This window comes from Poecilia reticulata, chromosome 19 (genome assembly GCF_904066995.2).
Source record: "Poecilia reticulata chromosome 19, P_reticulata-male-v2, whole genome shotgun sequence".
NCBI lineage: Eukaryota > Metazoa > Chordata > Actinopteri > Cyprinodontiformes > Poeciliidae > Poecilia > Poecilia reticulata.
The window spans coordinates 25,718,482-25,733,561 of record NC_088848.1 but is presented as its reverse complement, the minus strand read 5'-3'; the positions used below and the strand labels follow the sequence as shown (position 1 = coordinate 25,733,561).

The 15,080-nt window shown below is 39.5% G+C and overlaps 1 protein-coding gene and 1 long non-coding RNA gene across 5 annotated transcripts in view; one reads left to right on the top strand and one right to left on the bottom strand.

Annotated features, from left to right (window-relative positions):
* LOC103482112 (rho GTPase-activating protein 23-like) overlaps nt 1-15,080 on the bottom strand; it is a 128,722-nt gene that overhangs the window by 90,004 nt on the left and 23,638 nt on the right. Inside the window, exon 1 of one of the 4 annotated variants that reach the window (XM_008438046.3) lies at nt 14,412-14,685. The exons of 2 other annotated variants lie outside the window; for them this stretch is intronic. In XM_008438046.3, the coding sequence (XP_008436268.1) occupies nt 14,412-14,465 (54 nt within the window). In that variant the 5' untranslated portion in view covers nt 14,466-14,685. Of the gene's footprint in view, nt 1-14,411; nt 14,686-15,080 lie in introns of those variants that run through there. One more of the 4 variants, XM_008438051.3, reaches the window with a different exon arrangement.
* LOC108167285 (uncharacterized) lies at nt 6,427-8,927 on the top strand. Its single transcript, XR_014085163.1, has 2 exons — nt 6,427-6,948; nt 7,018-8,927. It is a non-coding gene; the product is annotated as an uncharacterized LOC108167285 (long non-coding RNA).

Sequence of the window (15,080 nt, the reverse complement as noted above, 5' to 3'; positions counted from 1 at the left end):
ACCAGCCTTCCACTAACAGGTTAAAGCAGTGCAGCCAACCCCTCAGTTTTTATGTAGCTGACACCTTGGAGTATTGAAGAAGACAGGCAGTAAGAAAGGGAAAAGTGAGGATGTAGAGATACTGTGGACTGAGATGTTAAAACAGGCTGACAGCTCCGCCAACATCACCTAGAAGTCTTTAGAAGTCTTGGTTGTGCTATCCCTGGTCTATCGTTCTCCCACACCGCTACTTTCTATTTATTTGCCTTTTTATGTCACATGTTTGCAGTTACAGCAAAAAAAAGTTGCAAGAGTGACTTTAAAGTGTAGAAAAACACTGTATTGAGGCATTCATGAAGAGATATGACATAGATATGTGAAGACTATTTTAACAGGAAAATTGTGACCAATTTACACAACTGCATGAGGCTGTGTAATCTTGGAAGAGTAATGTTAGGATGAAAACAAGATTTGATTCATGAGTCAGAAAATGCTTCCGCCTGCTGCTTTTGGCCTGGGGTATGAATATGACCGATTACATGATGGCTGCTGCTTCCCTCTGTTTGCTTCATTTCAGAGTTCATGGTCTTGCTCATAACAGTACCAAAACTGACTGCTACTGATTCAGTTCTTTTTTTTTTTTTACATATAATAAGGATGCAACTGTTCAGGGAAATATCTAAAATGGATATGTTAGACAGAAGTGCTGAACCTTCACACCAGTCGTGCCTCAGGGAAACAAATCACATGTTTCCTAGTGAAACAACTGGGCCTACCCCTTTATGTCTATATCTGGTTTAAGCAAAGACTCCAACACTGTCCAAAAATAGCAAAACACACAATCATGCAAGTTACTGAGCCACACACATTCACCAGTTTGCAGAATTGGTTGCTACAGAGCAGTTAGTATGTTAGCTTGCTTCATGTAGAAACCTGCAGTAAAGGCCTCATTTAACTAAATGCTTTCAATCTACTTTGACTGTAAAGCGTAATTTTTTATGCTCTTGTTTTCAAATGTTGAGTAGGATGGTCTGAGAAAACAAAGGACTATTTCACCACAGCAGCAGCAGTGATCTATAACAAGAGAAGACTTGGACTTGACAAAGTTATCAAAAGGTTCAGGATTCAACAGGGTCAAACCAGAATGAAAAGCAGCTGAGTTCAGCCAAGTTTATGTTAATGCTGCTAAGCACATACTCAAGAACAATAGAAACTGCTGATCTGGGGTCCATATACGGGGGAAAGTTAGGACAATTCCAAGGGCCCCTGACCGACAGGGGGCCCTCCACAAATTTTATTTATTTTTGTTCATAGAAATTTAAAAAAAATAATTATATTGTGTTTTCTAAAATTGTTTTTAGCAATAATTAAATATTACCCCTCCCAGACCAAAAAGCACACATTCATATTTGCCCTGAACACCCCCCTGAATCTGCATCAAATGGTTTGTTCCTGCTTGGCACTTGACGGTGATGATGTTCAGCAGCAGTCAGTAGAAGACCAGAACAGGTGTGGCAGTTACTATGCTGCTAAGAAAAACTATAAAATAAGGGTTTCAAAAAATGGAGATAGAGAGAGAAAAAAGACAAGCGTGTCAATTTATAGCCCAGTTTTTCTCCAAGAGTTGAGTAGACTGTGTAACATGATCTATAACATGTTGCACCATAATTAGCATAATTAGCTTAGCTACCGACTATTGTTTGCTTCTATTTCACTAGCATTCAATGAACGAATGAAATAAATTACCAACATATTCATATATTTAACTGGCCCTGTACATCTTACCACACTTAACAACAGAAGAGTCAGTCAGCAGCAGCTCTAACCCAGGTTGCCCTTGACCTGCCCTCTCCTAAGTGAAATTAAACCTGCAAGCTGCTGCTTTAGCCAGCAATAGCAGTTCAGGGATGAGGCAGAGATAGATCTTTTCACTAATTATCTGTCTCATAACAAATTGGCACGACATGGTCAGAGCTTTAACACCTATGGAGAAAACATACTTTTATTATTAAAGTTATATATGGCAGCTTGAATAAAATACAATTATAGAGCATTTTTAGAACACTACATGACACAATAAAATGTAAAATATCATCAAAATTACTTCTCAAATTGATCTGAAAGATCCATATTTCCATAAAAACACATAGATATTAAATACTTAACAAATTTAACCAATATTAAATTTAACAAACTCTTTGTTTTGCTTAGCTTCCATCTCTGTGCTACGATCTGCGATGGTCTCGTGCCATCCCTAAAAACATAACGCCCTGGGTGTTTTCCCATGTTGCTCATGTCAGAAACCATCTGCACCATTAAACATAGCAACTGAGGCAAAACCCTTTCTTTTTTTCCATCTCTTTTGAAAACTTGATCTCCTTGCTCCTTAATAATGCTGGCTAAATTGATCAAGAACCTATTAATGTTTTTAAACAAAGATACAATAAAAATGCAGGTTTTTAGCAGTTTTTTATGTTTTCATAGAATATTTGCATTAATTTTCACAACAGAGTAGAACTGAAAGTACAACTGTTTTTAGATCAATGTTTCTTTTTTATTAGGTTGGAAACTTTGTGCTTCTTTCACGTCATTTCCCTTATATCAGTGGTTCCCAAACTTTTTCTCCTGAGGCCCCCCAGTGGTTTCCAAACTATTTCGGATTCTTGGAGACTCCCTGCTATACTCAGCCCGGCTCCAGACGAACAAGGGAGGTGGGGGGGGGGAAACTTTATGGGGGGCAAAATGAATCTATGTAGCTGAACATAGACAACAACTTGGCCTATAAGCTACTTGTTAACAAGCTTAAGGTGATGTATTGATATTAGCTAGCTAGTCATCTTTTAGCTAACTTTACCTGCATCCAACAACTTTACTCAACAGTTTATTAGTTTGGGGGGAATACTGTAAAAAGTTCTTTGTGTTTTTCTGCCATGATTATAACACACCTGTGCAGCTCCTCACAGCAGCAGCAGGTCTCCTTCACTGCCGCATAGGTGTAAACCCAGCGTCGTAGCGCTCATGTTGCGTTTAAAGGCGGCTTGGAAAAACAGATTACCACATGTTAACAACGGATTAAACAGTTTTAACTGCTGATAAAAGTGACAGAGGACACAGATATGGTTAGTGTGGAAACACCTACTGTATCAAATTGACAGAGGAATAACAGAGACTTGGCCATTCTATGGTAAAAACCCAGCGCATACAGGGTTCATGTTTTTTTTTTTTTTCATCCAGACGGCTTCCCGTGCCCCCCCTCCCCTCCCCCCCGCAATGGCACGGCGCTCCCTCTAGGGTGCGTGCCCCATAGTTTGGGAACCTCTGATGTATGCTATTCTGACAGGGTATGATAATCTGATAGGCTCTCAGTGACACTCCAGTCCTATCCAATAAGTAAAGACCCGTGCAGAAGAATCGTACTGCTCCTGAATGTCTCATCACTACATTGCAGACTTTTGGACACAGCGTTGTCTCATATGTGCAACAAGTCAGTCAACATCTCTCCGCACAATAATTCAGGCAGTGAGTGACTTTTTTTCATCACAAATGCTTATGTGTCTCTATACAGCTAGCTTTGCTAACATCACGTCAACGGAGCTTACCTTTTTTTGAGATACTTTTCTAAGTGACGAAAAAAGTTAGACCTAGTCCCCACTGTCTGTAAAAGCGAAGCGCTGCTGAGTTAGCTGTGGTCATCGGGTTTCTTATCATTTATGCAGCTTTATTCTATTACTGACAATTAGACAGATCTGCCGCTGAGAGAAAACCACTGCGCATGTCTTGGAGCGCCGCGTGCGAGTGAAAGGTGGGGAGACGGGAGGAGAAACATAAACACATAATAGTCACGTTATTGGTTGGATTTTTATCGGTGCGTTTTGCATCCACTGAAAACAAAGATGTTAACAAATAAACTGGACAGTATGCTGTACGTTTAGTGATATTTTCACAGTTGCGGTCTCGACCGGTCTTGAAATAAAATGCCGAGTCCTCAGCACCCGAGACCGAGACAAGACCGAGACCAAATGCGGTCGAGTCCAAGACGAGACCATCAAATAATGGTCTCGAGACCGGTATCGAGACCAAGAACGATCTCGAGTGCTATAACACTGGTGATGTCTACACTAACTCTACAGTTCCGCCGTCGCCCTCCTGTTCCTGGTCAAGTCAGGATGACAGTGATTCACGACCAGGTAAAGGCTCATGCTCTGAGCCACGAGATTAGACGTCTTGCTGGCCAAGGACGCTATATTGCCTGTCGACCCTCTGCGGGATCCAGGGGGCTTTTACTCAAAATATGTTTTAGTCCCAAAAAAGACTGGTGGACGCCGCCCAATTTTGGACCTGAGAGGTCTCAATGTGTTTCCACATGTTGAGCATCAGGGATGTACTTCAGACAATCTCCCCAGGCGACTGGTTCACCTAGGTCGACTTGAAGGACGCCTACTTTCATGTTCCAATTGCACCACACCATTGGCAGTTTCTCCGCTTTGCATTCAGGCCAAGGGGTTGAAGATCCTGCCTTACTTGGATGATTGGCTCATCTGTGCACCCACAGAAGCTCAGGCGGGAGCGGACACACACACATTACCCATCACATAGATTTGTTGGGTCTTCGTGTGAACTGGCAGAAGAGCAACTTGGTTCTATCTCAGGAGGTCACCTTTCTTGGGATCACGATGGACTCCCTCACTATGACTGTTCGCCCATCGCCTCAGCGTATCGAGGGCATTCTGTAAATGCTGCCCTCCTTTCTACCCGGCCGTGCACCCCCTTTATTGCTTACCTCCGTCTGTTGGGCAAGCTGACTGCTGCTGCTACAGTATTACCCCTGGGATTGTTGTCTCTGCGACCGCTACAGATATGGTTCAACAGCCTAAGGCTACACCCATCTCATACGCTGCACCGATGCAGGAAACTGCTGGTGTCCAATCAATGCCTCGCGTTACTGGCTCAGTGTCGAGAGGCAGAGTTTATGACCAAAGGGGTTCCACTGGGCTCACTGCTGGCTCGTCGAGAGGTTGTCTCTACGGACGCATCCACCACAGGATGGGGGGCATCGTGGCAGCGACAGATCGCCCAGGGGACATGGTCTCCGCGGGAAAAACTGCACCACATCAACGCCTTGGAGTTGGAGGCTGTGCAGCGGGCGTTGCAACACTTCCTCTACGAGGCCCGGCATCTCCTTCTCAGAGTATGATGGAGATGTCGGGCATACAATGACTAATGCCAGGGCCCCTTTGACGCGACTGGTGTACACTCATAAGAGGAAAGTTTTTAGCAGTTGGTGTCATGCTAGACATGAGCATCCTGTACACTGTTCTATTTCAGTTATTTTAACCTTCTGTCAAGCACTGCTTTCTCAGGGTCGGTCTCCGTCCACTCTGAAAGTTTATGTGGCTGACATCTCTTGTTGGCATGTGGTGCTGAATGGAGAGACAGTAGGCCGTAACAAAGACGTTTCTTTGTTTCTGAAGGGTGCCCAGTGCTTGTACCCTCCCTTACACCCTGTCGTTCCTGTGTGGGACCTCTCTCTTGTCCTCACTGCACTGTGCTCTCCCCCATTTGAGCCCTTGGCAGAGGTGAACCTTGAATATTTTTCAAAAAAGACTGCCTTTCTCCTTGCCATGGCTTCGGCGAAGCGGGTGGGTGAACTACATGCGCTGTCTGTTCATCAGTCCTGTTGCCGTTGGAACCCAGCTGGCTCTGGTGTTACTCTTTGGCCTGACGTGGCATTTCTTCCTAAGGTGGCCTCATCTGCAAGCCACTCTGTGCCCCTTCAGCTTGCTCGCTTTGACACAGATGGGTCTGATGAGCCTCTCTGCCCTGTTCAGGCACTGGAAGAGTGTGTCAGACTCACAGCCCTTCTGCGGTTGTCTGATAGTCTGTTTGTTTGCTACGCAGGGCCCCACAAGGGGCAGGCCCTTTCCAAACAGTGTCTTGCATGTTGGATTGTGGATGTGGTGAAACAACAGACGTTCTACAGGGCCACCAACCTGCTGGTGTACAGTGCCATTCCACCAGGAGCATTAGTGCGTCATAGTGCTTTTGGTGAAAATGGCAAAAGTGTTTAAAGCCAACTGCTGAAGACTTGCAGAAAGGTAAGAAATAATCCATGCAGTGTGAAAAACCCAGGTAAAAGCCTAAATTAGCTTAAAATCGAAAACTAGCTAAAATACTAATGATAGCATCTAGGATACCACTAGCATGATGGGTTACAGTAATATATTACATGCAATGTAAAAAAAAAAAAAAAAAAAACTAATGTAAAACCTAAAATTTGAAAATGACAGAAACGTTCTTCTATTTCTTCTGATAAAAATGGTGGGTGAATGAAATCCATACCTTTTATGGTTCTTGAGATGTCAACATTTGTTTAGAGGCACCATTTACCACGGTGACTACAAAAAAATATGCCACATAGTACAAAAAAAGAAATGTCAAAAGCTCAAATTATTCCCAGGTGTTAAACAGCATTAAAGCTGTTAAATTGCCCAACTTCAAAATGGCCACTGCCTTGTTTCCTCTGTGATAGCTCTGAAACTGGATGATTGATTGCCATTAATAGGCTGGACCTAAAACATCCACTGTGAAACACAACGGACATTTTATATTGTAATTCTCAATTCTGCCACAGGATGGAGATGTTTCCCCCATGGGATGAAAATTTCATAAAAAGCGGAATATTATAAAAGGTATTAAGGTTATGAATACCAAGAGATACAGCCGGCAGTAGGAGAGTAAGTTGAATAGTATAAAAGTTGTGTAGTGGTATAGAAATGCACCTAATTCCACACAGGTGGTTGTCAGGTGAGAAGTTCTGGTTGTTAAGGTGGGTGTGGTATATAAGGAGCTGCGGCTTTCATTCAGGATGTGTCGTCTTTGCTCTTCCACTGTGTGGTTCGCGTCCTGTGGACTCTGGCAGCGGAAATTAACAAATCACTGGCTGGTGCGTGCTACACTGAGATCCTGGTGGTAGGTGTTCTCTCTCCCTGCACTTCAGCTGATCTTGGCCAGAAAATATAAATTGAATTGTGATTATAGGTAAAGCGCCACTGCGCTGCGCTCCTTCTCTTCCTCCTTCTGCGAGTGTGTGTGTGTGCGTGTTTGGATCGGCAGGTAGGAAACTAACGCTTATCTAAGCAATAGTGTTAGTTTTATTTAAAATGGTGGCTAATTAATTTTTCCTAGGTCCCCCCACAGTCGGACCATTGCTGCTCTGTTCTGCTCCGATCTACTCTGCTTTGCTCTGTCTGCATTCGTTTCCCGGACTTCTATCTCAGTCGTTTTTAAAGTTGGACTGCGGCGGTATTATCCGCCTCCATCGAAGCGTGTTTGGGGTGTGGCATCGGCGCACCCATTTCACCCCCCGTTGTGGCGTGACAAGCGGGCCACGCATGGTCCTGATGTTTTAACTTGCATTGGCTATTGTTAATTTCTATTCCTTTACTTATTTTGCTTACGGCCCTTTTTGTCTTTTATTTAGTTGGGCTGATATTGCTTTTTTTCTAATTAGGTTTAAGATTGTTATCTTGGTTAACTGTTTTTCTTTTGTTGTTTTGCAGTTGCTGAGGTCCGGTGGCGGTGTTGGTGTCTTCCCCTTCTGCGTGCTGTGATTCTTGAGTTTGGGTTGTCTCACTGCGTCTGGTGTGTCAAAGGGTTTTTTTTTTTTGGTTTGCTGTGTTTGGTGGATACCGTCCCTATAGCGCCCCCTCTGGCTGGTAACTTCAGCTACTGCACTTACTTTGATTTTCTTTGTTTTCCTTTGTGTCCCTTCGTAAAAAGAAACTGGTTTTAAAAAGTGTTTTAAAAAGAGCTTAATAAATGGTTGTTTTATAAATTTGAAATTGTCTCAGATGTGCTAAATTCATGCATAACTGAACCTGTGTGCCTTAAACCAAAAGAAATATTCTCTGGGTGAAATTCCCAGGGTGGCGTTGTTGTGCAACCTATTAAAACTAAAAGTTCACCAAATCTGAGTTTCCGTCTAGTATCGCCACATTTTGATGGTGAAAATAGCACAAAGTATACAGGAGAAGAAGCGCGGCGAAATTTACAGAGCTACCAGAAAAGTGGAACTCAATAGTACTAACAAGTGTGAATGTGTGAATGAGTGCTTGTGGGAAATGTAGTGTAAAAATGTTTTGGAGTCATCTGTGGTCATAGAGGCTGTGCATCTCACTTCTATATGGAGAGCCATTTCAGCCAAAAATAAATAAATAAATAAATGGGTGAAATAAATAAAAAATGAGTAAAATAAATCAAAAAATGAAGAAAATTAGTGAAATAAATAATTTGTTAAATAAATAATTTAGCTTTTTCATTAACCCATTTTTACATTTATTTTTCATATCAATTTCTCAATTTCCCTTTTTTCATTAATCTATTTTTCATTTACCCACTTTTCATTAATCTATTTTTCATTTAACCATTTTTTAATTTAGCTTTTTCATTAACCCCATTTTTCATTTCTTTATTTTTCACATTATCAATTTCCCAATTTCTCTTTTTCATTTATCTATTTTTTATTTATCCCTTTATCCATTTACCCATTTTTCATTAATTTATTTTTCAATTAACCACTTTTCAATTTTCCTTTTTTATTAACCCAATTTTTTCATTTATTTTTCAGATTATCAATTTCTCTATTTCTCTTTTTCATTTATCTATTTTTTAATTTAAACATTTTTTGAATTCCTTTTTCCATTAACCCGATTTTCTATTTCCCAGTTTCATTAATCAATTTCTCATATATCCCTTTTTTATTTACCCAATTTTCTTTTATCTATTTTTCATTCAACATTTGTTTGAAAAATCTTTACTTTTCCCATTTTCCAATTCCCCTTATTCATTTAGTATTTTCTTATTTATCACATTCTATTTCCCCGCAAAACTTAGGAAAAAAATAAATGCAAATGAGGAGAGGCACGTCATCAGGCTACAACTTCCCCAATTGCACTGCTGCTGTCCGTCCAGGATCCTCCGGTTGCCCAGACGTTACACAGTAAGCTACTAACGCTGATGTTTGTTTTCCAACTATAGTCATATTTAATCAATAGGGCTCAATTACGATCGCGGGAGGTTTTGAGTTGATATCAACTCAAAACCTCCCGGTAAATATGACTATTAATGTCTTTAATCAACCTGTTGGGCCATTAATTTGAACACGTTTTGTTGATTTTATCCTTAATAAGATGTATTGGATCAGAGGACGTGCTGGTCTTAACATCCTGGAGGCGTTCAGTTTGTCACCTGCTGCCGAGATCAACTCAAAACCTCTCGCGATCGTAATTGAGCCCTATTGATTAAATATGACTGTAGTTGGAAGACAAACATCAGCATTAGTAGCTCACCGTGTAACATCTGGGCAACCGGAGGATCCTGGACGGACAGCGGCGGTGCATGTCTGAAAGATGGCCTCCGATGCAGATCTCCAAGGCTCTCCACTCTCATTCTTTCAGCTCGATGCTCCGTAGAGCTGCCTCTGGATATTGCAGTTCACTTCAGCGGCCGCTTTGTTCAAACTATAAAAACTCCCGACGGTGAAGCTCTGAGTCCATGAGAGCCGCCAACTGAAACACGTTCTGTCTGAGCGGCCACACGAGAACTAAAGTCAGGAGTAATAACACTATTTTCTAATGAAGTTAATGAGCTTCAGCTTATTGATAACCCGTTAGTAGGTCGGCATCTTTCTTGAAGCAAAGTATGGGTGTGACGCTAACCAACCAATTGGGGAAGTTGTAGCCTGATGACGTGCCTCTCCTCATTTGCATTTATTTTTTTCCTAAGTTTTGCGGGGAAATAGAATGTGATAAATAAGGAAATACTAAATGAATAAGGGGAATTGGAAAATGGGAAAAGTAAAGATTTTTCAAACAAATGTTGAATGAAAAATAGATAAAAGAAAATTGGGTAAATAAAAAAGGGATATATGAGAAATTGATTAATGAAACTGGGAAATAGAAAATCGGGTTAATGGAAAAAGGAAATCAAAAAATGTTTAAATTAAAAAATAGATTAATGAAAAATGGGTAAATAGATAAAGGGATAAATGAAATGGACAAATGAAAAATAGATTAATGAAAAATAGATACATGAAAAAGAGAAATAGAGAAATTGATAATCTGAAAAATAAATAAATGAAAAAATTGGGTTAATAAAAAAGGAAAATTGAAAAGTGGTTAATTGAAAAATAAATTAATGAAAAATGGGTAAATGGATAAAGGGATAAATAAAAAATAGATACATCAAAAAGAGAAATTGGGAAATTGATGTGAAAAATAAAGAAATGAAAATGGGGTTAATGAAAAAGGAAAATTAAAAAATGGTTAAATGAAAAATAGATTAATGAAAAGTGGGTAAATGAAAAATAGATTAATGAAAAAAGGGAAATTGAGGAATTGATAATATGAAAAATAAATAAATGAAATAATGGGTTAATGAAAAAGCTAAATTATTTATTTAACAAATTATTTATTTATTTCACTCATTTTCTTCATTTTTTTGATTTATTTTACTCATTTTTATTTATTTCACCCATTTATTTATTTAATTTTGGCTGAAATGGCTCTCCATACTTCTATCACAGGTCATTTCTTAAAAAATATATAATTGAAAACCAATTTTCCACATACATTGTTTATTCAGTTTTGACATTCAAAGAGTAAGTTGTTCTTTCCAGGATCACAGTTGTATTCTCTTTTTTGCTCTCCTGAGAGATATGCTGGACAAATGATGTCCAGCATTCCATCACATAGAAGGGCAACATTTCTATTAAAATAAAATGTCATCAGATGTCTCACATTAATAAGGAAACCAGTGAAAATAGTTCTGAAACAAAATGTTTTACACATTTGAAAATGTTGTTCTTAGATTAGGTAGATTAAAGAAACATCAGTCTGTACTGTGATGTCAGATGCCATCTGAATTTAAGTCAGTCATGGAACAATAAAAATATCTTGGATCATCATTTTAGTGGAGCAAAGTTGCCCAGGGCAAAGCTATCAGACATGAAGGTAACCAACTTTTCCATATTTCCATAACGCTAAAAAGGAATTGGTTAAAGAAAAAATGTGATCCTGAGGATGTCAGTCAGTCTCACATCCAAGGTTGCACCTGACCGAGGTACTCCTCTAGGAGTAACAATCAATCAAATTTTATTTGTATAGCACATTTCAGCAATAAGGCATTTCAAAGTGTTTTACATTATAACAAACACAAAAACACAGCCATGCAACATAAAATCAACAATCAAAATGTTACGTTAAGCCAAATGCCATCGTTAAATTTGTAACTGACTGTTTCACATACAACTCTAAACAGGTGGGTTTTTAGTCGAGATTTAAAAGAAGTCAGTGTTTCAGCTGTTTTACAGTTTTCTGAGAGTTTGTTCCAGATTTGTGGTTTTGGGGATGCAGAGCAGACCAGAAGCAGAAGACCTGAGGTGGCTCCACGGTTGATACAACTGCAGATCTTTAATGTATTGTGGTGCTAAGCTGTTCAGTGATTTCTAAACTAACAACTGTATTTTAAAGCCTATTCTTTGAGCTACAGGGAGTCAGTGTAGGGACTTTAGAACTGGTGTTATGTGCTCTGACTTCAAGGTTTCAGAGAGAATGCAAGCAGCAGTGTTCTGTATCGGCTGCAGCTGTTTGACTGACACAGGACGAAAAGTGGGATTTTTGGCAGCTATTGACACCTAGTTCTGCGTGTGCATGGAAATTGAGGACTTTCGGCAAGAGGTTTTTGTCAGTGGAAAATGGTAGAGCATTGCCAAGAATGGTCAAAAACGCTGTGTGTCTGTGTTCCCCTATCACTCCCCTCCCCTTGTGCCTAGCAGAGGGTTTCGTATTTAAATGAAGTTGCTGAGTGCCATGCAAATGCAAATCAACTCCTGAGCACCACCTTTTGACTCTCATTCAACTCTCATTGTAGCTAACCCATTTCACCTTCTGTTCACCATGAAGAAGTATGTTTGGAGAAAGAATATTAAAACAATAATCTAATTGATGTTGAATTGATGATATAAAAGAAGAATATGCATGAATACATACAATAGATTTTTGTGAAACGTGATCTTACTTTGACATTCCTCCTATCTGAAGATTTATCTTTACATTTATTTCCACAGACTCCACAGAATGAGAGTCACATTTGTGTCAATCAGACTTTTCAGGAACGTTCTGATGTCCGTGATGAGGACAGAGATGTAACTGTGTGTGAGTATCTACTATTTTAGAATGTTGATGCTATTTTATGCTTCAACATTGTTTATGTACATAATGTAATAATGCTATGTATTGAAAATGCACAAAAATGTTTTCCAGCTGCATCCAGGACCTACTGCCAGTCATCCAGATGTAGCTAAAGAAAGAAGCAGGTCAGATTTATTACTAATCTAGAGATGTTATAATTGAATCAAATGCATCAGTTTTGCATGCATGTTTGTATATATGTGTGTGTATGAATGTAATCAGCAGTGAAAAGAAAAATAACATTACATTTTCTTAAGAAGCTGTAACATTTTGGGACAAGATGTTGTGCAATAATTTTAATGTAGCCTCAATGGTTAATGACAAATCAGTTAAGTACTTTTATCAATGTTTTGTTAAATATCATGTTTATTCACATGATATTCAGGAGTTGATACTTTACCACATAGCCATAGTTTTTAATGACAAATTGATTACACCTCTCCATATTTGGTGTTTCTAAGCCAAGACACTTAAAATGTCAGTATAGTTTCAACAATATGTTTTCATAAAGATTCTTTATGACTTAATGTCTGTTCTGTGTCAACAGCTGCTGGAGGCGAGAGAGAGCGTCCTGGCAGCAGAGATTTCCTTTTGGGAAGGTGTCACCTTTGACCTCATGTCTGATGAAGAGGATGGCGTCTTCGAGGGTGAATCAGGCTGGATTGTGAAACCACCAAGTTTCCGCAGCCAGGAGCTCGACAACCTCTGCTCCAAACTAGAGGAGAGACTTGAAGCTAACCCTAAATACAGCATGTTGCGTCATAAGCGTTTGTATGTTGGATCATGCTCAGAAAGAAAGCCACCACCACATGGCCCAGAAGTAGACAAGCATTTTGTGCTGTAATTTATAATTTTTTTAAACTGAAGTTGTTTTTTATTTATAGATGTGTTTTATTTTATATATGTGTCGTTTCTTTATTTGTAGATGTGTTATATGCATGTCTGTACATATTTCTTTTTCAACAAAATTTAAAAATATGAACTTATGCCTTGTGCTTGGTGTATTTTTATTTCTGGGTTATTTTTTTATAATTTATTAGGGAGGGGCTTAACCAGGCCTGTAATTATAAAGGTCTAGTGTGTCCAATAGGGAGATATCTACCAACCAATCACGTGTCAGTAATGAATTGTGATGCCATTGTTTTTTCATCCAATGACTGACAATTCACGTGGGTCTCCTGTTGCTATTCACATGTTAAGTAGAGTCGTTAACTTGAATGTTAACTTTCACCATAACTTGGTGGAAGTTATGTGAAGTTATATTCAGTGATGTTTGATTTCCCTCATGCACCACTAAAGGAGAGTAGCTCAGACTCTACAGATCCAGATGTTTCTCTGGACCTGAACTGTCTGTCACTAACTGTTCTCAGGTTTAGAATCTCTCTTTCCAGAGTCATTGATTTTCTCATGAAGATGACACTAACTGGGCCATGGCACATTCTCACAGTAATAAACTGGGAATAAGATCAAGAAGGCCAGTTAAAAATAGAACTGTGTAATGGGAGTGATGACAGGGGTGCTTGATTTCAGAGCCATCATTTGTAAAAACGAACATTTTATTACTGACATTCTGGCATTTAAAAAAAAAAAAACTGCTTTACTGCCAGCTCTGAATGAGGGCCTCTGTGCTGAAACACAGATGAAGGCAACAATATCCCTTCTGTCACCAAGTGTGGGCCATCATTTGGGAATGCATGAATTCCATTCCAGACCCATTTCTTATTGTCTGTTTAGCCGACCCCCGTAAGCCGTGGAGCATTCCTCTGGATCCTCATGTATCCAACAGCACTGAAGCCAGTATGACCCCCCACTGAAGAACAAGCTGAAACATCCCAGTAACTTCTGTCTTTGCATCTTAGTCATCATTTCATTTGTAAACATAACAGCGCTTACTCAGGAGTATACAAACATTATGAGGTTGAAATGGTAATGCTGGAACATTTCCGGTCCGCAAATGTAGCAAGTTACGTAACGCACGTGAATATCTAACACGCAAGGCTGCGTCATCAGAACAGAGATCCATTCATTCAGTGAAAGACAAGTCCACTCACTGCAGGAGTTCTGTTGAGCAGCCTAAAAGCACACAATGTGCAACATGCACATGTGGTTTCAGTATCAGCAGAGAGCGAAGTTAGAAACAAAGAGGAACAAAACATTTCATCAGGATCTTGACTTTAAACTTACTTCAGTGTCCGAGTGAGGCGGAATCCCAACAAGGCAAAAAGTAACTCCTTTCATTGGATTCTCAGCGTCTGCTCCCTGTTTAATAATAATAATAATAATAATAATAATAATAATAATAATAATAATATGGAGCTAGTCTGCAGTGAGCATCTTTCAGGCGGCGGATGCCCTGAGTGTGCGGACCCTGCGCTCTGCCCTCCCTCTCTACAATGTGCTCCACAAGGACAGCCTTACGTCACTGCCACAACTCCACCTTCAAAATAAAAGTGCACAATACCTGCAAAAAATCATTCATCCATTCATCGTCTTATTCCCACAGGATCACGCAGAGGGCTGAAAGTATGGAGTGAAAATAGTCTCAAAGTACCTGTGCATGTGTAATGCTGGATTTGTAGTCCGTGTCTTTGTGTGTAACCTCGGATATTTGTATCTGTGAAACATGATTTGTAAACCATAAAAAGAAAATTTGTGTGTAACTCTGGGTAAATATGTGGTCAAAGGCACACACAAATATTAAAAAATTACAAATACAAAATAAAAGTACACACACACAATTACAATTTCTACAAATATTAAAATTCTACACACAGATTTTTTAATACTTTATTTTTGTAATTTTAGCAGTTTTAGAACTCCACATACATATATTGAAGTCATACCCTCCTCTAA